We start from the raw sequence: 24,066 nt of genomic DNA on the forward strand, positions 1-24,066 counted from the left end.
AGTGAGCAGCAATACACAATTGGAACACAGGAGCTATCACAGCAAAACAAGATCCTATCATCAACCAAAATCCAAGTGCACACTTCCAACAATGACTACTGGCTAGTAATTCTTCTCCTCTCCCTAAACCCATCATGAAGGTTGATTGAAACATCCCTATGCGATTGTAACAGAGACCAAATAACTCAATATAAACAAGAATGAAATCTGGCCCCTTCTGGGTTGTTTTCACAGCCTTTGGAAATACTGAATTATCATCTTCAAGAAACCTTTAAACTTGATGGTCCTTCTCTATACCTATAGACATATAGCAAAGCAAAGTTGAAAAAAATAAGGTATGCAAATTCTGCAGATCAGAGGTAGAAACTGTGGTACAGGAAATGTGGATGTGAACAGTCATTTGCTAATACAGAACTTGAGTACTCCTGAAAAGAGACATACTATTGAAGCTTTTGTCTTGCACTCGTCAAGACAGACAAGAATACTAATTGCAAAAGGAACAACAACTTAAACTGCAAAGGAAGAGAGTGTTGATTGGTTGGCAAGTAGACTCTAATTAGAGGTGTTGCCATGGGGAATGAACCAGGGAATTGCTGTCCCCAAGCTTTTTAGTTGGCAAAACTGTAATGGGTGGACATCCTCCTTTTGTCTGCAAAGGACAGGATCGTATTTGAGCATATATGCAAGATCTAGCCCATATAGGTTGGACACACTCCAAGCCTGACTGACTGGTATCTTATCTTGGTTGTGGGTGTAATTCGTTACACAATGAGGATCATTCAGAATGTATTGTCCAATCGCAGGATCACATCTAATGGTGGACTTTATGTTTTGAGTTTTGCAAGCACGAGCTGATTGAATGTGGTCAGTACTTTGCCTGTTGCAAACAGTCTAAGGAACAAGCTACTGATACAATTCACCAGTGGTTAGTACGTAGGCCTACATTCCTGATATTACGCCAGCACTGAAATTCATGTATCACATTACGTATTTATGTGATAGGCAGAATGCCTTTTTGGCTTGACAGCAACATCCTGTTGGTGAAGCAAACCACTCATGTTGCTCCTGCAAAGTAAAGCGAAGTCACCATAATTCCAGATGTCCATAGGCTCCTTTCCCCTTTGTGGGAGAGCTGACAGGTTGTGGTTTAAGCTGTGGGTTAGTACCCTGAAGGTTGAGAAGGCAGGCCTTCATAGAATCATAGAATTTACAGTGCAGAAGGAGGCCATTCAGCCCATCGAGTCTGCACCGGCACTTGAAAAGAGCACCCCACTTAACCTCAAGCCTCCACTCTATCCTCGTAGCCCTGTAACCCCACCCAACCTTTTTGGACACTAAGGGCAATTTATCATGGCCAATCCACCTAACCTGCACATGTTTGGACTGCGAGAGGAAACCGGTGCACCCAGAGCAAACCCATGCACACTTGGGGAGAAGGTGCATACTCCGCACAGACAGTGACTCAAGTTGGGAAACGAACCTGGGACCCTGGAACTTTGAAGCAACTGTGCTAACCACTATGCTACCGTGCTGCCTCATGAATAACCTCCTGCATATTAGCAGAGTAAAATGGCTAGCTTCACCTCTTGCTCAAATTTTTGAGACATCTTACCCTTCCAGGATAATCTGAGGTAAACCAAGCACTTTTCTGAAAGTGACGGGCTGAGGCCCATACAGGAGTTTGTGCAATGTACACTGACCAACGGTCTGATCAGAGTGGCCAATATCCCTCAGGATGACTCTGATACACCCTATTTCAGCATCAAGCTTGCACGGTGAGTAAACATCTCGAGTCCTATTTACAACATTGTCAATAAGGTTAACCTAATATCTTGTGAAACTGCAGTAATTCCAACCTGTATATTGACCAGTGCAAGGTTTACCAGATTTACACAATCATAGAGAACACATTGGCAGATTTCTTAAGTAGATCAAGGAAAGGAAGCTAAGTTGACTCACTATTTCCAAGAATTTAAGCAGAGAATGGAACCCATTAAGGTGTGTCATGAAATTCTTACCTGCAGATTCAAATATAAGGAAGGTAAAGTCGCCATAGGCTGCTTTCCCCTTTGAAAGGGAGAGCTGACTGGTGGTGATTTAACCAGAGGATCACCACACCTCAGGCGAGAGGCAAGGTTGAGAAGGCGGGGCCTTCATGAATAACCTCAGCCAGTACAGGAATTTAAACCACGCTGCTGGCCTAGCTCTGCATCACAAACCAGCTGTCTAGCCACCTGAGCTAAACCAGCCCCCAGATTCAAATACAGCAAATGTAGAAAACTCATCATTAACATTCTTGGAACTATGCAAGGGGTTGGAAGTTAGGTATAATTTCATCAAAGACAAATTTCTCGTGGAAACTGACAAAGATGTTGGCTGAGTGCTGAGTCGAGAGGGTATCCTATGACAACGTCATCTATTTGGACATACAGACTGATGCTCAAACCAAATTCAACTTCACGAGTTGCTGAGTTCATAAGTTCAATGAACACAGATTGAGACAATGAAGATGTGTCTAGATCACCATTATACCAAAACTTTCCAAGGCTTCTTTGAGCGGTACATTGGTGAATAAACTAGCAATGTTGAACGAGCATGTGGACATGATATTGCTTTTGATATGCAACTCCTATGTGGTTTTTGCAAAGGTGAAGGATGTGGAAAACCTGCTCAGAACTGGTTGCAACAACTCGCACAATCATTTGAGCTAATTCATGTTATGCACAACCAGTCATAGCTAAGATCTGGCTTAAAGGGATCTCTCTTCCCTATCTGTTTCATCTTATCTATGACTGGTTCTTCAGACCATGAATTGATACCCTCATTGTTATACTGTTACGATTCCTCGACCTTTGTCTTAAAATTTCTAAATCTTCCTTCACTGAAACCTTTTCCCCTTCATCGCACCCCCCCCCCCCCCCCCCCCCCCCCCCCAACACACACACACAACCAACATTATGATGAGATGATGAGGTGATGAGAGATGGACAACAAATGCGGTTCTTGCCAGTGACACTCAAATTCCAAGTACAAATAAAAGTAAAATCATGGATTTGCTGCTAAGAATGTGATAAATCCAATCAACAGTATTTAACAAAAAAGGTCTCAGTAGGTAATATACCTGCCTGGGAGGCGTATGCTCCAGGGTCAAGTCCCACTCCAGGCCACAGAACCTGAATAAATACTTCCAATATGACAATGGCAGGTGGCAAGAGTCAGTGCATCTGGGCAGCACAGTGGTTAGCATTGCTGCCTACGGTGCTGAGGACCTGGGTTCGAATCCCGGCCCTGGGTCACTGTCCGTGTGGAGTTTGCACATTCTCCCCGTGTCTGTGTGGGTTTCACCCCCACAACCCAAAGATGTACAGGGTAGGCGGATAGGCCACGCTAAATTGCCTCTTAATTGGAAAAAATAATTGGGTAATCTAAAAAATGTTTTGTTTTTTTTAAAGTCAGTGCGTCTCCTGGTCAACCAGAAACTGCAGAAGGCAATGGCAAACCACTGCAATACCTCGCCAACCATAACAAGGACCAACACATATAACTCCATATTTTTAGTAAAGCCACAAGAACTGTGGTCTTCTTACAATAACAAGAATAATAATCTTTATTAGTATCATAAGTAGGCTTACATTAACACGGCAATGAAGTTACTGTGAAAATCCCCTAGTCACCACACTCCGGAGTATTCAGGGGCAGCAGGGTAGCATGGTGGTTAGCATAAATGCTTCACAGCTCCAGGGTCCCAGGTTCGATTCCCGGCTGGGTCACTGCCTGTGTGGAGTCTGCATGTCCTCCCCCTGTGTGCGTGGGTTTCCTCCGGGTGCTCCGGTTTCCTCCCACAGTCCAAAGATGTGCGGGTTAGGTGGATTGGCCATGCTAAATTACCCGTAGTGTCCTAATAAAAAGTAAGGTTAAGGGGGGGGGGTTGTTGGGTTACGGGTATAGGGTGGATACGTGGGTTTGAGTAGGGTGATCATGGCTCGGCACAACATTGAGGGCCGAAGGGCCTGTCTGTGCTGTACTGTTCTATGTTCTATGTTCTATGACGTCCAATTCACCCAACAAGCACATCTTTTGGGACTTGTGGGAGGAAACCCACGCAGACACGGAGAAAACATGCAGACTCGACACAGACAGTACCCCAAGCTGGGAATCGAACCTGGGTCCCTGGCGCTGTGAAGCAACAGTGCTAACCACCGTGCCGCCCATAAATATAGCCCTGAGTGACTGCTGGTCAAGCAGATCATGTTTTTATTTTAACTTTGTTACCAACTTGCAATTCCAAACAAAGCTCTTATGCAATACATTGCTTGGTGATATGGTCACTGAAAATTGATCACCAAATACAAAGAACTGTTAAAATATTTGGTTCTATAGACATTGCAGAGAGGATTTTAACTATCAGGTGCCAACTGACAAATCAGGCTGGCACACCATCTCAGCATGTGACAGGAGGTCTGGTTCATTTCAAGCTGCACACCTCATTAACAAGTTCTACTCCATCTGGGACCCCGTTTACATCAAAGGGCCTCTCCTGCAGTACTACCAGTTTTTAATGGCATTAACATGCCATGTACAATCCCAATTTACATGAAAGTCATCGGCTCCCATAGAAGGTCCCAGGAAACACAGCAGTGTCTCCATTTTAACTCCACTGGCAAGCCATTTCACCAAGGGGAGAGGGAGTTAAAATTTTCCATTGTATTTCAAAGCTGCAAGAACATCTTTGTAGTGAAGCATGCACTCAATATCAAAAGACTAAAGTTATGCAAAGAATTCAGACATTGTTATTGCCTATGAGAGCACATGCTGGCATCATTTTAGATTAAAAGCTTGGATGGAGAATTTTGATGACTTAGTAAATGCACTCTGTGGCATGATATAAAGCTACAGACTAGGATTTGCAAATTCAATTTCTGGTCAGTGTTCAGTTATTTGGTCCCAAATGGATGGAATATCTGGAGGATTAGAACTGTCCTCAGTGCAGCTAAACTAGAAACAGGAATATAAAACCACAGTCGCTGAGTTTCCATTCCTAATTATTATTCATGGAACTCTGCTGGAAAGTGCTTATGTGGATGTCGAACAAGGACAAGATTGTGCTCAATGATAAAATTGTCAGACAATATTCACTGGTTAATACCCATTGCAGCTGCTATTGCCCAGTCCTATTCATCGACATGCAAACAACATCCAAAAACACAAGGCTTTTACGTACACGTTGATATCACCCTCAACCTTATACAATCACCTCTCTTGACCCTTCCCACTGCCTCAGAGTTGTTACAACGTTCATCTGACAACTTGTATTGAATGCGGAGAAATTTCCTCTAATTAAATAGCAGGAAGATAGAAGCTGTTGTCTTTAATCTTTGGCACAATCCACGTTCACTCTTCATTGATTCTATCCTCCTCCCAAGCCACTGTCTATGAACCAGAACCAGACTGTTCACACCCTCAGGTGCGATCTGACCTTTTGCTGAGCTTCTGAGCACAGATTCTCGCAATAACCAAAACAACTACTTCTACCTTCGTAATTTAGCTCATCTCAGAGCCAGGCTCAGCCTATCAGCTGGTGAAACCTTTGTTACCTACAGACTTCATTATTGCAATATTCTTTTGGCAGGCATCCCACTTTCCATAGGTTTTAGCGCATCCAAAAACTCTGTTGCACATATCCTAACTCACACCAAGTTCTATCATCCTTATAAAAGCAAATTACTGTGGATGCTGGAATCTGAAACAAAAACAGAAAATATTGAACACTCTCAGCAGGTCTAACAACATCTGTGGAGAGAGAAGGGAGCTATCACCCTTATGCTCACCAACCTATATTGGTTTTCCCATTGGACACTGCCTCAAAATTAAATTCTCAATTATCTTTTCAAAACCCCACAGTGGGTTAGCCCTGCTGCCTCACGGCGCCGAGGTCCCAGGTTCGATCCTGGCTGGGTCACTGTCCGTGTGGAGTTTGCACATTCTCCCAGTGTTTGCGTGGGTTTCGCCCCCACAACCCAAAAATGTGCAGGTTAGGTGGATTGGCCACACTAAATTACCCCTTAATTGGAAAAAATGAATTGGGTACTCTAAATTTATTTTAAAAATATATATTCAACAAGCAACACAGACTCATCTCTCTACACCTCTATAAGCCCTTCCAGTCCTTTAACCTTCCAAGACATCTCCACTCCTCCAATTCTGCCATTTTTCACACCCCGAGTTCCACTGCAATATTATCGGCAATGCCCTCAACTCTTAAATTCTTTCCGGAAATCTCTTCTCTCCTGCTTTGGGATGTTTCTAAAAGTCTACGGGCGGGATTCTCTGTTAGCCGACACTGAAATAGGGAAATGCAATTGGGCAGAGAATATCTTCCGACGCCAAAATCGAATCACGGTAACCGCCGATTCGACGCAAAAATCGCAATTCTCGGTCACCTCAAAAACGGTGTCAATGAGTTTCACTCTGCATGTACAGGAAGCACAATTTGTATATCATTAGCAGGCATGAAACAGTATTTCCATTGGCCGCCACAATTTTGCCTCTCCGATGGGCCAAGTTCCCGATAGTGTGGTTCACTTGTGCTTTTAAAAATCTGCCAGGGCTGGGTGGAGTTGTGGAGGATGCCCAGGAGGTGGGCTGTGTGGTCAGGGTGGACGGGCACAAACACCACTGCCGCAGCCGGCAAGGCAGCCACGTACTTCCGCACATCGCTAACAGCCCACTTTGAACCTTGTGCCATGGGCATATAGGTGTCCCCCCCCCACAGGGCAGTACCCTGGGTGCCCTCTGGCCCCAGCTGTATGGACATGCTCCAGCACAACCAGTGGCATCGTTTCGCCTGGGATAAGTGTGTGTAGGGAGTGGAATGTGTATGTGCGGCTGCAGCTTGTCAGCCTCCCGATCACGGACCCGGCGAATCCCCCACTGTTTTTCATTGGAATTGATTGCGTTCCACGCGGCAGTGGTGATAGCCCCTCAACGGTAGCGGAATCGATCCAGGTGTGGTGCCGGTTTTTCGGTCGTAAATGTCCACGGATTCTCCATTGGCATCATCACTTTGTTTCAGAAACGGAGAATCCCACCCCAGTTCTTTGACTAAACATTAGTCAACTGTCACAATGCTTCGTTACATGGCCTAATATCAAATTTTGCTTGATAATACTCTGTACCTTCAGACGTTTTACCCTGTGAAAAGGATTATATGAAGTTGTTATTGTCTAGGCTCAAGCATGGTGAATCGGCACTTGGCTGACAGAATCACTGGGAACGTATCCAAGATAAGTCAATCCATTTGAAAACCAAAGGTAAAAATAAAATAAAATCCTACAAAATTCAAATCTACCGTCAGCTGGGGCTGAGCTCTGAGGAAGAGTCATCCAGACTCAAAATGTTAGCTCTGGTCTCTTTCCACAAATGCTGTCAGCCCCACTGAGATTTTCCAGCTTTTTCTGTTTTCGTTTATATCAACTAGGGCTTTCTTGCTTGTATGCAGTGACGGTAAACTTTGCAAATTCTAACTTTTGTTTTGAAGGCTCATGGAAAGTTTAAATGACATAGCTGGATCATCTGCTGAATACCAAACAGAAAGACAAACTTCTTTCAGAAAGGAAGCCAAGGGTGAGAACAACTGAAGTATCTTTTTTTTTAAATAAATTTAGTGTACCCAATCATTTTTCCAATTAAGGGGCAATTTAGAGTGGCCAATCCACCTAGCTTGCACGTTTTTGGGTTGTGGGGGCGAAACCCATGCAAACACGGGGAGAATGTGCAAACTCCGCACTGACAGTGACCCAGAGCCGGGATTGAACCTGGGACCTCAGCGCCGTGAGGCTGCAGTGCTAACCCACTGCGCCACCGTGCTGCCCACAACTGAAGTATCTTAAGATACCCGTAAGCAAGAACAAAATCACACATCTGCGCCCTTAGATGGAAAACAACCCAGAACTTCAATTTAAAACTGCGCAGAATCAAAGCTACCCGAGAATTGAACCCCGATGTATTTCTTTTTGTTTTTAAATTGAGGATAGGCTAGTTATAAACACGGTGATTCATTAAATCCTATATTATATTAGACTTAATTCTTCTCACCACTCCAATTTTCACCATTAACTAGGTATTTTATTAATATTTCTTCTTGGGATGCTGTCAAGACCATATTTAATACTTATCCTCAGTTGCCCTGGCAACTGCATTAATACAGGACGAGAGTCACTAATAGGTTGCTATGGGATATTTGTGAAGGAGTTAAGTTTTTACAATAATGTGGTAACTTTCATCTGTCAGGCCTCAAGTCAACAGGTTTATTTATCAATTCAACTTGCCATGGAGAAATTTGAACTCTCAGCCACTGGACTGCATCTGTAGTGTGATAATCACCAGGTTAACAGAACTTCTCATTATTCAGAACAGCAAGTTTTTTTCATAGTAACTTCATTGCAGTGTTAATGAAGCCTACTTGTGACAATAATAAAGATTATTATTAAAATATTAGGGCTCAGGAGAGCAGAGAAAAGTCAGAGAGGTGTGGTGTATACATGAGCTCTGACTGACTTGGAACCAAATTGTAAACTTTGCTTCAGGGGATTTCCATTTTATTCACCCACACTGGATGTCTGTGTGGTCCCTCTAGAATCTTGTCAGACATACTTATGTATGCCCCTTCAATTGTTATGCTACTGTTCATGGAAACAGTGATCCCATTGTGGTTTCGAGCATAGCATTACAGCTACAATGGCATTAAGCCAATAAAAAAGTAGCTTTCTTTCATTGTCTGTTTTTTATATATAGGTACCAGATTATAATGGATGGTACCATAGCATAATGTGTGGAGGCATACAATTAAAAGGATTCCAAGATGGAGGTCAAAGTGCTGGTTGTTGTTTTAGACCAAAAATAAGTTGAAGGAATAGTAGATCCAAGTTCCAATGTCAGTCTTGGGTCGATGGTAACATGTCTGTCAGAAAGTTGTCAGTTCAACCCCACTCGAGATTGGGCACGTAACCCATGATGACACTCAAGTGATGCATCATTAGAGGTGCCACCTCTTGGATCAGATTTAAACCAAAGCCCCGCCCCCCCTTTAAGATGGTCATCGGAGATGCTTTGACTCCATTTTTTAACTTCCCCAATGTCCTGACCAGTATTTGTATCTCAATCAGCATCACTAAAATTAGATTAATTGATATTTCTCATATTGCTACCTTGCATCACATACTGTTGGCAAAGTTGCTGTTGACAGTGAAACACTGGAACAGTCTGAACCTCAAAAGTACTGAATCATTGTTTGGAGAGACCCTGGGATCAAGAAAACGCTTTATAAATGAAAGTACTGTCTTTCTCAAAAAAACAATGCTGGAAATCACCTGGTTCACCAGCATCTGTGGAAAGAGATACAGAGTTATCACTTTTTCCAGAAACTCATAATTGTGTATAATTCAACTGGGACAACACCAGCCTACCCTGCTCATGAAAACAATCCTTGCCAATACAACATTATCAAGGAAAAATCTACAGATGATGGACATCGGAAATAAAAACAGGAAATGCGGGGAAAACTAAGTAGATGTGGCAGCATATGTGGAGAAAGAAACACAGAGTCCAATTTGACTTCTCCTGAACTCAATTGACAATCTAATCTTTCCTCACAACCATTCTCCAGTTCAGACAGTATTCTTGTAAATCTCCTCTGTACCCTCTCTCGTGCAATCCCACCTTTCCTACAGTGAAATTACCAGAACTGCACACAGTGCTTCAGCTAACCAGTGTTTTTCATCAGTTCCAGCTCCTCTATTCTATGCCTTAGCTACTAAAGGCGAGTATTCCATATGCCGTCCTCATCACCTTAACTAACTGTCCAGCCATCTCCATGGATCTGTGGACATATATACCAAGCAACCTCTGTTCTTCTCTACATCTCAGTATTCAGCTGTTTATTGTGTATTCCCTTTCCTGGTTAGCCGTCTCCAAATGCATTATCGCACACTTCTATGGATTGAAAAACATTTGCCACTCTTCTACCTACTTAACTAGTCCACTGATATCTTCCTGCATCTACAGCCTTCTTCATTATGAAATGAAATGAAAATCGCTTATTGTCACAAGTAGGCTTCAAATGAAGTTACTGTGAAAAGCCCCTAGTCGCCACATTCCGGCGCCTGTTCGGGGAGGCTGTTACGGGAATCGAACCGTGCTGCTGGCTTGCTTTGGTTTGCTTTGGTTTGCTTCCAAAGCCAGCGATTAGCCCTGTGAGCTAAACAGCCCCAACCGCTAAACAGCCCCAACAGCTATCAACCACATGGCTAATTTAAACTTGTTAATGATAACCCCTATGTTCCAAATCATTGGCAAAGATCACAAAAACGAGGAATCTAGAATGAACCCCTGCTGAATCCCATTGGAAAAGCTTTCCGGTCACAAAAACACTCACTGAGTGTTACCTTTTACTTCCTGCCTCCAAGCCAATTTTGGATCCAACTGGTCAGCTTATTTTGAATCCCATGGGCTTTAATGACCAGTCTATGTGGGACTTAATCAAAAGACTTGTTAAAATCCACATAAACTACAGAAAATGCACCTCACTGACCTTCCTCTTACTGTCCTTGTTACCTCCTCAAAAATCTCCAACATGTTAGTCAGACATGACCTTCCCTTAACAAGTTTGTGCTGACTACCTTTGATTAATCCCCGTCTTTATACATTATCCTGTCTCGCAGAATTTTCTCCAATAACATTTCCACCACAGAAGTCATGCTGACTGGCCTGAAAATATTCAGTCTTTCCCTTTTTAAAACATATTAACGGTTCTTCAGTCCTCTGCACCATGCCTGTAGCCAGAGGATTGAAAAACGATGCTCAATGCCTTCACTATCTCTTTTCTTGCTTTCCGTACCAATTTAGGATACATTTAATCCAGGCTTGGGGACTAACATTGAAAAGGGCTAAACCGCTTAATGCTTCCCTCCTCACTATGTTAATTTCATCTAATATTTCACCTAACTCCTTCCTGATTGCTTTGTCAGTATTGTCTTTCTCATTTGCGAAAAAAGGTGTTTAACATTATTTGAAAATCAATGAGAAAATACAATTGAAACACTTAGAAATCCAGAGACAACACTACCAACGCATGTCACCAGAATCTGGTAATTGAAATAAAATGGCATTTTTTATGATTAAAGTCAAAGAACAATGAAGATTACAGCACAAAAACAGACTCTTCGACCCTCCAAGCCCCTTCACCAACCATGCTGCCCGTCTGAACTAAAACTCCCTCGGTATGGGAAAGGGAAGGATATAATATACTGGTTTTGCCCTAATGACAAGAAATATTATAAGTTCCACGGCAACTGATGATATCATATTTAGTGTACCTCATCTCATTACCTAGATGAACAGTCCAAAGAAGTGGTTAGGTAGATTGGCCATTCAAAATGTCCTCTTCGTGTCCAGGGATGCGAGGGTTAGGTGGGATTACGGGGTTGCAGGTACAGGACGGAAGCCTGGTTAGAGTGCTCTATCAGGAGTGCAGGTGCAGACTCAATGGGCCCATGGCCTCCTTCTGCACTGTTGGGATTCGATAATTCGATGAACACTATTCGTAATAATCCTCCCATAACAATTGCTTTTGATTTCTACAGCCAGCTTTATCAACAATCAAAAGCAATGAAGAGCAAACTGTACTTCAAACCATTCAAGAAGCAAGAATTAACCTATTGAAATATGTTCTATCATTGAATGTCCAAATAATAATAATGGCTTATCGTCACAAGCAGGCTTCAATGAAGTTACTGTGAAAAGCCCCTAATCATCACATTCCGGCGTCTGTTCGGGGAAGCCGAGTGATGTTAATCTGCTTCAATAACTGCCACTTTCTTACTACTTTCAATATTCTCAATCAACTGCACAGCATTATATTGTGTCAATTTTCCATGGAACTAATTAGGTCTCTCTGATACCTGCATCTTCTCCAAAATGGTCTAGATCAGACAGAGCAGTAATTTTTGCATTTTGGCTTTGCTTCATTCCAAAGCAGTAAGCAAACAGGACAAATTAAAGGAAGGGATAGTCAGCAATTGCCTTCCTAATAAGCATCTCACAAAAATTGACGAACAATTGATTTCATGAAAATAGATTAATAATAGATTTCCATATTTATTGTGCAAAGGCAACTTCAAACAAACCTCAAGTTTATTGTTATCAACATGCTAGTACCATTTTGTATTTGTTAAAAATTATGCCTTTTGTCAGAAAACACCCTCTTTTACAGAAATTGTTGATGAATTGAAATTATTACAGTCACTATTTAACCAATAGTTCTACTTGAAATACCTCGAGTCTGGAGAAAACCTTGATGTATACTGCAGAATCAAAAAGCATTTTAAGTGCAAGTGAGAATTCACTTTCCTGATATTTTTTGTGATCGTCAATCTCAGTCAGCGCTCATAGCAAAAAGTCACTCCAGACAAGTTTGCATTCAGTCATCCATTTGTGCATGATTAGATTCAAGGTAATTGAAACATGAAGCTAATATGAGCTGAAGGCCAACAGCTGTGCTACACTGTGCAATGCGCCCAAGGAAAATCTCATTAACCAGAATCTACCTGTAGAGCAATTTTGTGTGCTTCTCTGTCAATGCAAAAAGTACTTCTGAATTTAGAAAATGCAATAATATTTGATTAAAATTCCCTTAAGACCTTGTGCCACCTTTAAGATAGAGCACTGAATGCTAGGGACCCACAAGTAAAAGGCTTCGAAAAGTGAATCCTTCTTACTTCCTTAAATTAGAATATTGTGTACAAAATGGGAGTCATTGACAGAAATAAGAAGCAGTCAGCCAAGCAATAATCCCTTTTGAATCCAGGCAAATATCACTCAGAGGCTTGCATGAAGCAAAAGAGGGCTAAATCACAGTAGTAAGAGATCCCATAATGTTAATGTTCACACCGCAAGGGAAGATGATTCAAAAATTATATAAGCTCTTCAGCTACATGTTTAATTTGAACCCATATAATAAAGTACAGACTTCTCTGTAAATGTAATTGTCGCCCAAGCCATATTAAAATGAATTTTGAAATTAAATCATAGCAATTGGTTGACTGTACAGATTTTGTGGTAAAGGTGGGTTAAGCTTCCTTGTCTCCCTTTTGCGTCCCTGTGCAGAACTGCTCTCATCGTACTTCTAACACGGTACTAGATTACTCAAAATATTGACAGATTGGATTAAATGCGCCAGGAAAAAAATCAGGACTATTATACCTATCCTGGTATCAATGAGCTCCTAAACGAAACAGAGATTAAGTTAAAAAAGCCTCTGCATTTAATATTTTCTTAAATTCAGATAGCTGTTCTGACTATAGCAGGAACTGCAGACATTTCCTTTGCTTGCATTCACTTTCAATGCACAGTGATGTGTAATGATGCAGGATAGCTGGTCAACCAACTCTCAAACTCAACAAAAGATGAAGCATTATAATGGATATATGAAAAGGCTGACTGCAAAAGCCCTACAATTTTCATTGTAAGTGCAAAAAGAAATGCTCACTGAGATAGAAAAGCCTCTTGAGTATATATTCTCTTCAACACTTTAAGATAGTGAGAGGACAGAGAAAGAAAGAGGTGATGGAGAGGAATTCATCAGTAAAAGAAAAAAATAAACTACCGTTTTTGTGCTCCCAAAATAAATCAAAACAGGGAGGATAATGTTATTAAGTTCTCAAATACATGACAAACTATATCAAAGGTTAAACGGATTTCGTCTGTTACTTCCTCATGAACTTACCTAAATCTGTATGTGCACTGCTTAAAAGTTGTTTGAACTTTTCATGACGGGATTTTTCTCTTATCGCCATTGGTGGTGCCCCTGACGCATTCTGATCTGCAATTCGTGCCACTAATGGAATAACAGGCCGCGAAGGGAGTGACTGCTGTTTCTGGAGAGTTACTCTGCCTAAAGAGCCACCTGGAATAAAAATGAAGTTAGTCATTATTTTTTCCTATCAGACAAACTGGCTGCATCCCCCAACACGCATAATGACAATTTGAGAACAATATATTGCTATGTACTCATAGAAACAACTGCTGAAATGAATGAAAAATATCACATTTTTACTTCTTAACAGAGTGACTGCAAGATCACTTGCGGAATTTTCATTTTCATTGGTGATAGCATTACTTGCCAGTCCCATGAGCAATTTACATATACCCACTCCAAAGAGCAGTCTATGCTTATTCATTTATTTGAAGGGTGCAGTTAACCCTCAATATCTACTTAAACGTAGCAGACCAAAGAATTAGATGGAGATGCCTTATCACTAGTTTATAGGATATACTATATACCATCTCTAACATCTTATTGCTACCAAATTACAGATTAAACTACAAATCAGGTTTATTAAACATTGAAGGTTAAAATACTCAATGCACACATATATTTAGAGAAACTACATTTACCATTCTCCTGGAAATCTAAAAAAAAACCACACAGATCATTTTCCTGCACCTCCCTTCAATGCAGAATTCATCCAAGACACGTGGTTGCTTATTTCTCACATAACGATTTGTTACTGCAGCCTCTGATTCATGTTACAGTTGACAGCTTCAGACTGGCTGTGATCTTGGTGCAAATCCAAAATATACCTATGAAGTTCTTTGAAGGAATTTTGTAACGTTAAAACCAGAGTCCTCTGTAAGTCACTCAGAACTGCCAACTCAAAGATACTTCAAAAAGATTCACAGAATGCCAACCATAAAGCAGATTTGCTGTACAGAGAAATATTGAGCATTCTTTATTTCGAGGACCTGTAATTCCAGGATATAAACAGTACTGATGGTGCAGCTAGGCAGATGAACACGAACGCTCTGCACTCAACAGGCACTGGCATTTGAAATAAGCTTTTGTTCAAAAGAACCTACTAATACTTCATATTACAATTAATATTCTTTGTGGCTTTGTTAATTAGCAAATTGGCAGTTGATTTTAACATAGTGCAAATTAGAACCAACAAAAAATAATTTTATTATGTAGCAAATCCCCAAAGCCAAGCAAGAACTTCCTCATTTGCTGAGTTTAAGGTGATTAGACTGCACTGAATCTGTAGAGGTGACACACCTCAATAATGTGGAGCATTGTTTGTGTCTTTTCACAAGTGTATAAGCGGTTTGGACTTTGGCCCTAGAGGTAGAGAGTGGCTGCTTAGGGGCCCAAGCCTATCCTGAACCTTTTTAGCAAGGACCATCGTGGCAGTTCAAACCTGCTACTCGACGGATGGGCTTTGTCACGAATAACTTGTTAGTGGCTTCCCATTTCTTGATCTTAAGGATATCTGCTGGTAGGTCTTGCTTAGGAAGGGTGCAGCTTATGGGGTGTCAAGATGGAAGGCAACCAGTCGATCAGTTGAGCAGGGCAGCATAGAGTGGTAAATGAGGTGCAGCATGGATTACTTCAACCAGCTGTGGGTTTTCATCAGTCAGCACATGTGTGACAGAGTGATGTCTGCAGGGATAGAAAGCAAAGGAAGGGATATTGAGCAGAGGTATGTGATTTTGTGTGTGTGTGTATGTGTGTGTCTGTGTTTGTGTGTGTGTGATGAACTTTGCCAGACAGCTACATAGTACTCTGCTGCAGAATTTGATAGCAGAAGTACTTCGGTCCACAATGACAGGCAGCAGCATCCAAGTTGATCTGGCAAGTTTGGTTAGTACGCTGTTTCTAGTTTTCACCTTGTCTGTTTTCTTCACATGTTTCCAGAAAAAGGGCCCTATCTGGAGCCACTCCCAAGAAAGAATTCGATGAACAATCTAAGTAAAAATACAATGTACGTTTGCCTATCAAGCATAGACAATTTTCAGCACTCCATCAACCTATCTGTGCTGACCAAAAAAAGACCTCTCCAGCCTAATCCCACTTTCCAGCTCTTGGTGCATAGCCTTTTAGTTTACAGCACTTCACGTGCATAGTTTTAATATAATTGAGGGTTTCTACCACTACCGCTCCCTTTCAGGCAGTGAGTTCAAGACCCCCACCACCCTCTGGGCAAAATAATTCTCAAATATCCTCTATAATCCTTCTGCCAATTACTTTAAATGTAGGCCCTGGTTTTTTGATTTCTAAGGGCAATAGTCCTTTGCATCTATTCCATCTCGGCCCCTCAATTTTAAATGCTTCAATTAAATTTTCCTTTAGCCTCCTTTGTTCCAAAGAAAACAACTCCAGCCTAACCAACCTTTCCTGACAGCTAGCTTTCCATCCTTGGCAACATCCTCGTAAATGTCCTCCATACTTATCACTATGGTACGATTACATCCTTGATGTAATGGTTGACCAGAACGACAGGAAGTATTCTAGCTGTGGCCTAACTAGTGTTTTAAACTGTTTTAGTGTAGCCGCCGTGCTCTTTATATGTCAAAGCTAATAAAGAAAAGCAACCCATATGCCTCACTAACCAACTTATCAACTTGCACGACAACCCTTAGGGTGTGTTGACGTACACAGTTAGGTCATTCAATTAATTCCTCTAATGTTCAAATTATCGTATGTTGTATGCCCTTGCCAGGTTCTCCCCAAATACATTGCCTCACACTTCCCTGGATTGACCCGGGATTGAATTCAATTTGCCACTTCTCTGTCCACTTGGCCAGTCCATTGATATCTTCCTATACCCTGCAGCTTTCTTTCTCACCAACACATGACCAATTTCTGCATCATCTGCAAACTTCTTAAACGTGACCCTAGATTTAAGTCTAAATCATACTGGTACTATGTTACGACCCCCTGGGCTAATGCACGGTCAACTTCAGCCCTACTTGAACCAGAGTCACAACACAATTGAAATTAATAAATGATTCCCAGAAAACACCCAAAATATTTGGTCCTTGGCTGCCCAATGATTACAGTCACCAGGTTTGTAAAGTTAAACATAATTAATTTCAGTAATAACAATAACTATAATTTTAAAAGCAGCAAATACAACAGGTTAGCTATTATCTATTTCCTTACCCCTCCCCCTTTTTGACTCGCCCCCACCCTCTATACACACGCACAAGACAGACAAACAGAAGCACAGAGGGGAAAAGAGGCATGTAAAAAATAAAAGGGATAAGAGGTGATTTGAACACACCTTCCTTCAATCTAGGCTTTCAGTTTGAGGTTTTGCTTTCAGCCTGTAATGACTTTCACTGTAGATTCATTCAGGTCTCTGCAGTTTCAGAAATATTGAAGCTATGCAGCTTTTCTGGATAAAAGAGAGAGAGAGAGAGAGCTCCTTTCATCGGAGTGTCCAGGACCTCACTGTTCTTTCCTTGGTTCTCTGAAAAATCATCCCACTGGGGTAGGATCCAATAACCGCCTGCCCCCAGGCAGAATACAACCTTTGCCCAATTCATTGGCCACCAGCCAATCAATCGAACTGAGCTCCTCCTCCGATCGCTCGCATATGCCAAAAGGTCAGAGTTCTGCTGTTCAAAGGCTAGCACAATGTACTAGTTTGTAACTTTGAGTTCCTCACTTCCTCTACTGAACTTAAAATTAGATGTCTATTAAACATCCATGGATCAAAATGATAACGGCACAAATAAAGAAAGGGAATCAACAGGAAGGGCCCTTACACGACAAGAGCAAGGAATTCACATAAAACAAACTTCCAGTCACAAAAAAAAAACTGACAACATGACACTTCGCTCTCTGTCATCTCCAACTTGATACTTTCCCATTAGATCCAATGGACATCTACTTTTATAACCTGTCTGCCATATTGGGCAATGTCAAAAGCCTTGCTAAAATTCATACGGCGACAAGGAATCCATGTCGTCTTTTTAAGGCTAAAATGTCCAATTCATACTTGGTGGGCATTGGGCGAGTTTATTTCAAGATTCTGACTTCACTTATGATATTTTTTAGCATTTTTAAGTTTTGTCCCAGTTCCTGTATTCTGCCCTCATTTTGTCCTCATTTTTAAGCTTCAATTTCCTGGTATCTTCTCAAATGATTCTCTTCAACACTATTTCTAATGACTTGACTTGACATATTTTTGAATGGAAGGTGCCCAATTTATAATACTCTTTCAGGAGACTGGACTGATTTTTTATACATGTAACATATAATACCCAAAATTCCATTTACTTCCAAAAAAATCTTTCCCTCCCATGTTCAAGAACTTGAAGGAAAATGAGCTACAATGTTGAAAACCACCCAAATAAACTTAAATCTGGATAAGCCAAGAAAGAAAAAATAATTGTTGCACGAGAAAATAACTTCAGGAAAATAGGAGAAATCTTTCCCAGAATCCTCGATACTTTCCAGAAAACCGGGGTTACCGCAAACTATGCACCAATCCTAATTTCCTCAAGCAGGTAGAACTATCTAGAACCCAAATAACTGTTTCTATCTAACCTGTCCCTCCACAAATGCTTCGAATCATCATTTTGTTCGAGTTTCTCTTCCAACTTCCTATGCCTATTATGAACACATGCCATCGATGGAACCCAATTCCTGTTTCATGAATCTCATTCCCACTAAACTGCTGATCCTCCTCCACCAGCCCAGAATCCCAATAGCTAACAATATAAACGATTCCCTCTGCTCAGGGGCTACCCCCTCCTTTACCATCACAATTCCCCTCTTTAAAAAAATCAGCCTCCTCTTTCCTTGCAATATGTAGCCACACCTGCAACCCCTTTTTCCACTCCACTCCAATTCATTCTTCGCCTTCCATATCTCTACCAATTTAGTCAGTAATTTCTCTGCTTGCATCCTCCTACCAGTCACATTTCTGCCCCTCCAAAAGTGGCCTTAATGACCAGACAAAGTATATTTTCCAAGGCTTCTTAGCAGCCTTTGAAATGGTCAAACACTCCAATGCCTTTCCTCTTTTGTCCAGTTTGGGGAGATCACCCTTAATATGTTGCACTCCTCAAGTGCATCCCTAACAATGACCTCTCCTCCCAACTCATTATATCGGTCATCGCTTCCAACATTAAAAATTCTATTTTCCTTCGACTCCACCCTCTTGTCCATCCCCTCTCCTTCAACCCACCATTGGTGGTCATGTCTTCAGCTTGTGCCTCCTCTCTTAAGCCCTAAACTCCCTCTTTGAATAATTTTCTGGTCACCGCATCTCATAGCTCTTCTTTGAATTGGCATCCACTTTTATTATACTTCTTGAAGCCCTTGGGAAATTTTCAATGTTCGAGTGTTAGAGGTAAATAATGATGAAGTTTTTAAGGGATAGCTAAATAAACATGAGGGAGAAAAGAATAGAAGGATATGATCTGATGAGATCATTTTTTTAAAAATGAGGCAGATGCATAACCAGTTGGGCCAAATGATCTGCTTCTGTGTTGTAACTTGCAACTCTCTACTTTTCGAAATGAGTGCAGTTCCAACAACACTCCAAGCTAGACACCATCCAGGACAAAGCAGCCCACTAGAATGGCACCCATCCACAAACATTCACTCCCTCCACCACCAATGCATAGTGGAACACTGTGTACCATCAACAGGACACACCGCAGGAACTTAGCAAAGTTTCTGAAACAGCACCTTCCAAATCCACGCCCGCTACCATCTAGAAGGACAAGGGCAGCAGATACCTGGGAACACCACCACCTGGAAGTTTCCATCCAAGCCACTCATCATTTTGACTTAGAAATATAATTACTGTTTCTTCACTGTTGCTGGATCAAAATCCTGGTGCTCACCCCACTAATATTACTGTAGGTGCACTTGCATCACATAGACTGCAATAGTTCAAGGTGACAGTTCACCACCACCTTCTCAAGGGAAATTAGGGAAAAGACAATAAATGCTGGCCCAGCCAGCTACGTCCATATCCCATGAAGTGAATTTTTTTTTTAAAAATCTGTAGAATGCCATTCAATATGTGTTTACATGTATCATATATACATTGTTATATCCAAGATACAATGGACATAAGAATGCACATACTGATTGTCCTAATCTACTGTGAAAAAAGTGCATCCTGTTATAATTTGAGATCGCTCCCAATCTTTTTACCTTAAGAAAATCTAGATCCAAGTTAATGCCTTCTTCAAAAGTCAACACCCAAAAACAAAACCATACTCTCATAATCAGAAGCACAACTTGATAATGCGGTGAATTACCCCTTTGTGATGTACAGTGAAACCAGTAGGCACTGCCCACATCCTACAATTTGTGATCGCTCCAAAATCGACAAGGATCAATACAATTAAAATGCTACACAATTTAGGTTTAAAATAATTTCAATTAAGAGACAGAAACTGAAGTCGGTCAATCATAATGAGGACATTTCTTCCCAGTACTTTATTAAAAAAAAGTTTCCATCAATGGGAAGTCTCAAAACTAGTGCAGTTCTCTGCAGTGACTTTTACAACTTGGCCAGCGAGTTGTCACAAGAGCAAGATTTTTCATGGAGTCCCTACAGTCATACAGCAAGAAGGGAATTGAAGAACATATGCTGCCACTCCCATTTATATCTCTTTTCCACGAGAAAGAAAAATATACCAATACATTTCACAATTGATCAAAGCTACCAATCACACATGGATTTCAAAATTATCAAGAAAAGATTGAAGAACAAGCTATTGAGAGCCTAGGGAGACCCCAATGTTAAATTGTTCCATTATCCAAGTAAGCTTTGTATCTTCTAATTGCTATTGAGTAATACAAGCTGTTTGATCTGAAATGGTCAACGGCATTTGCTATAGCCAGGAGCTGCTAATTCTGATAATGTACACCTGACTCATTTAGGACAAAGTGCCTTATGATTGTTCATCAATTAACATGTCACAAGCCCAAGCTATCTGATCAAACATGTTAATCTGATGAAGGCGGTTTACAGGGAAAGCTGTCTCTGAAGAAAGACTAACTTCCTCAAATTCACCAAAAAACTGCCTTGAAGACTATCTTAAATTTGATGGGGTACTTGCATAGCTGCAATTCTTAAGAATCTTGTGAAGTTATTAAGATTTTAAACAGGACAGGTCGTTAATCTGTCATACCCTTTACCAATATGAACTGACACTTTGTAACCACCAGTGTGTAAAAGAAGAGACACATAAGGCTGTTAGCATTCAAATAAATCAATCCCTCTCGAAAACAGCTCAAACTTTTGGAATTCTAAAAACTCAGTAAAAGAATTTAATCCTAAACAAGCATTTGGAGGGAACCTGTACGCTTTATTAGACAACAGTAGTATAACGTTTCCATGTAGCCATTCTTCTCTATACAAAAGTAATTTCAAAAAAACAAATTCCACATCAGCAATGTATAATAAATGCCCAAATTAATTTTAACAAAATTTACTGGTAAGTTTTCAGTAAACAATTTTCATGAACTATATAGCACCCTGCTCCAGCGACAACACGAGCAGTCCAGATTTGAAAAACTGCCAGCTCAACCATGTAATTTACATTTGAGTTTCAGAAGTTAAAAATGAAAGCAACTTTCATCATTTAGTAAGTAACTCCAATTAAGACCTCCATTTCCAAACATTCTCTCATTTCCTTCTCTGTAGCATTTTCCATCACTATTTTTGCATAATCTTTCATTGAACTCATCAGTACGTGTGTTTCCATCCTCTACACCTGCCACCCTTGTGCCCAACAAAGACTAAATTTGGCAATGATCTGTGGTCTATTTCATGCTAAGGACAGACACCAATTAAGAACTAGGCTGAGCTCACACATATTTCACAAGTACCCTTCCCTTACAGCTGGCAGAAAGTAGAGAATTTCTTTCCAATATTTTAAATTGGATTTAATCCCATTTTTCCAGAGATGAAATGAAAGTGCACTAGCCAACTATGTCAGGCCAAGTACCTACTACGAATGGCTACTGCCGACATATTCAACAAAAACAGTAACATTCAATACGGCACAGTGGTTAGCACTGCTGCCTCACACGCCAGGGACCGGGGTTCAATTCTGGCCTTGGGTGACTGTTGGGTGTTTGCACATTCTCCCAGTGTCTGCATAGGTTTCCTCTGGATCCTCCGGTTTCCTCCTATAGTCCAAAGATGTGCAGGTTGGGTGGGGTTGCAGACATAGGGTAGGGGAGTGGGCCAGTGCAGACTTGGTGGGCCAAATGGCCTCCTTCTGGGCCATACGGATTCCATGGTTTCTAAAGCAGTTCCCATATTGCAACTATGAGGCACAATTTCAGGAATCAAAACCAACTTTATTATAATATTAATGATCACTACATGTGCTTTACAGGTTAGTCTCTACCAAAAGAAATTACCCTCTGGCTTTTGCAAGGCTGAGGTCAACACTACCCAACATTACATACAAAATGTACCAGGGAATTCCACAACAGAAATGTCATTTTATGAAAATATGCTTCCGACCAACCAATCTACCTGCCAGCAGTCATCAATGACAAGGTTCACAATGAGTTTGCCAAACTTAAAAGCCAGAAGCTAATTTCTTGCAGTAATTTTGAAAAAGTAAAAATAAATTCTGAAATAAGAGTCTAAAAACTCAAGCAAACAGACAGGCAGAAATCTATCAGGAGATATGTAAACAAAAGCAACTACTCTTAAATTTTCTCTAACCTGGTGTGCCGAATTATACTGAAATCCTCCAATTTATGAAACATCAGTGCGGCAGAATAAATCATCTCAAAAAGGCTTGTGAAATTTGTCATGTATTTCTCAAATCAACATAAACAGAGGTGAATTTCAGCTGAAAGATTGATAAGTAGATGTGACCCAGTTTCTAAAGCATAAAACTAACTCTTCATGGATTACCAAATTCCCACAAGCAATTTGTAATCTTCAAGGTCTCCACAGAATGCCAGCTCCTGGTTTTGCTGAAATTACCCAATGTCCCAAGGAGTATGCCCTCTGTAATTGCATCAGCCTGGCATTAAATATGATTGATATTATAGTGATCCTGTTAACAGCAAGTGTTACAATTCATTGCACACATCTTGTTTGATGGGAAAGGACTCCACTGGTCTGCTGCTCCAGGACTTAACCCTCTAGCCATGAAGATAGAAGATGAGAAAATCAACCAATGAGTCACTAAACAGGCATAGTAATTTCACCTACTTTTGACTCTAAATTAAGACAAGGATCAGCATAAATTCCACTGGTGGTTTATTAAAATAGACAGATTAGGTTAAAGGTGAACAAACCCTTATTCACAAGTGAAATGTTATACAGCCTCACTTGAAGTCTTTGCAACTCGTTAAGGATCTCTTAATGGCACACAACCTTTCTAGATAGACGAGCAGCTTTTTTTCTTCCTTCCGTTGCTCACATCTCAGAAATTAAGAAAACCGTGCTTCTTGTTCTGCGAAGGAGGTGTGCTTGCTCATTATTACAGGACTTTTCCTGGGTTTTCTAAGCTTTATTACACGGCTAAATAAAAGAGCAAAGATGTTCATATTTTGTTAAGAGGGAGAGACTTAGAGAACAAGAAAATGGAGTTAAGATATAAAGTGGGGTTAAGTAACATTGTAATGGTTCTGCTTGATGCATCATCCAGAAACAGTCCTGCCAGAACACAGTACATAAGAATTAGGAGCAGAAATAGGCAATTCAGCCCTTTGAGCCTGCTCCACCATTCAATCAGATCATGGCTGATCTCTTCCTGGTGTCAAATCCACCTCCCCACCTTTTGCCCGTATCACCTTAACCATCAAAAATATATCTATCTCTTACTCAAATCCCACTACACTATGAGGCAGCGAGTTCCATAAATACATCACTCTCTGTGAGAAGTAGTTCCTCCTCATCTCAGTTCCAAATCTACCACCTCTCAAACCATATTTGATTTGATTTATTGTCACATGTACCGAAGTACAGTGAAAAAGTATTTTTCTGCAGTCGATGGAACATACACAGTACGTACATAGTAGACAAAAAGAATAATCAACAGAGAACATGGACAAATGGTACATCGACAAACAGTGATTGGTTACAGTACGGAACAAGGGGCCAAACAAAGCAAATACATGAGCAAGAGCAGCATAGGGCATCGTGGATAATGTTCTTACAGGGAACAGATCAGTCAGAGGGGGAGTCGTTGAGGAGTCTTGTAGCTGTGGGGAAGAAGCTGTTCCTA

The 24,066-nt window shown here is 40.9% G+C and overlaps 1 protein-coding gene across 6 annotated transcripts in view; it reads right to left on the reverse strand.

The window, feature by feature from the left end:
- The window catches only part of LOC119979117 (TBC1 domain family member 22B-like), a 355,807-nt gene that overhangs the window by 261,023 nt on the left and 70,718 nt on the right, over positions 1-24,066 (reverse strand). For 5 of the 6 annotated variants that reach the window (XM_038821122.1, XM_038821121.1, XM_038821123.1 and 2 more), the window contains one exon: positions 13,781-13,960. The exons of the other annotated variant lie outside the window; for it this stretch is intronic. In XM_038821122.1, coding sequence (XP_038677050.1) covers positions 13,781-13,960 — 180 coding nt within the window. The remainder of the gene's footprint in view (positions 1-13,780; positions 13,961-24,066) is intronic. 6 annotated transcript variants of the gene reach the window in all.

This window comes from Scyliorhinus canicula, chromosome 15 (genome assembly GCF_902713615.1).
Source record: "Scyliorhinus canicula chromosome 15, sScyCan1.1, whole genome shotgun sequence".
NCBI lineage: Eukaryota > Metazoa > Chordata > Chondrichthyes > Carcharhiniformes > Scyliorhinidae > Scyliorhinus > Scyliorhinus canicula.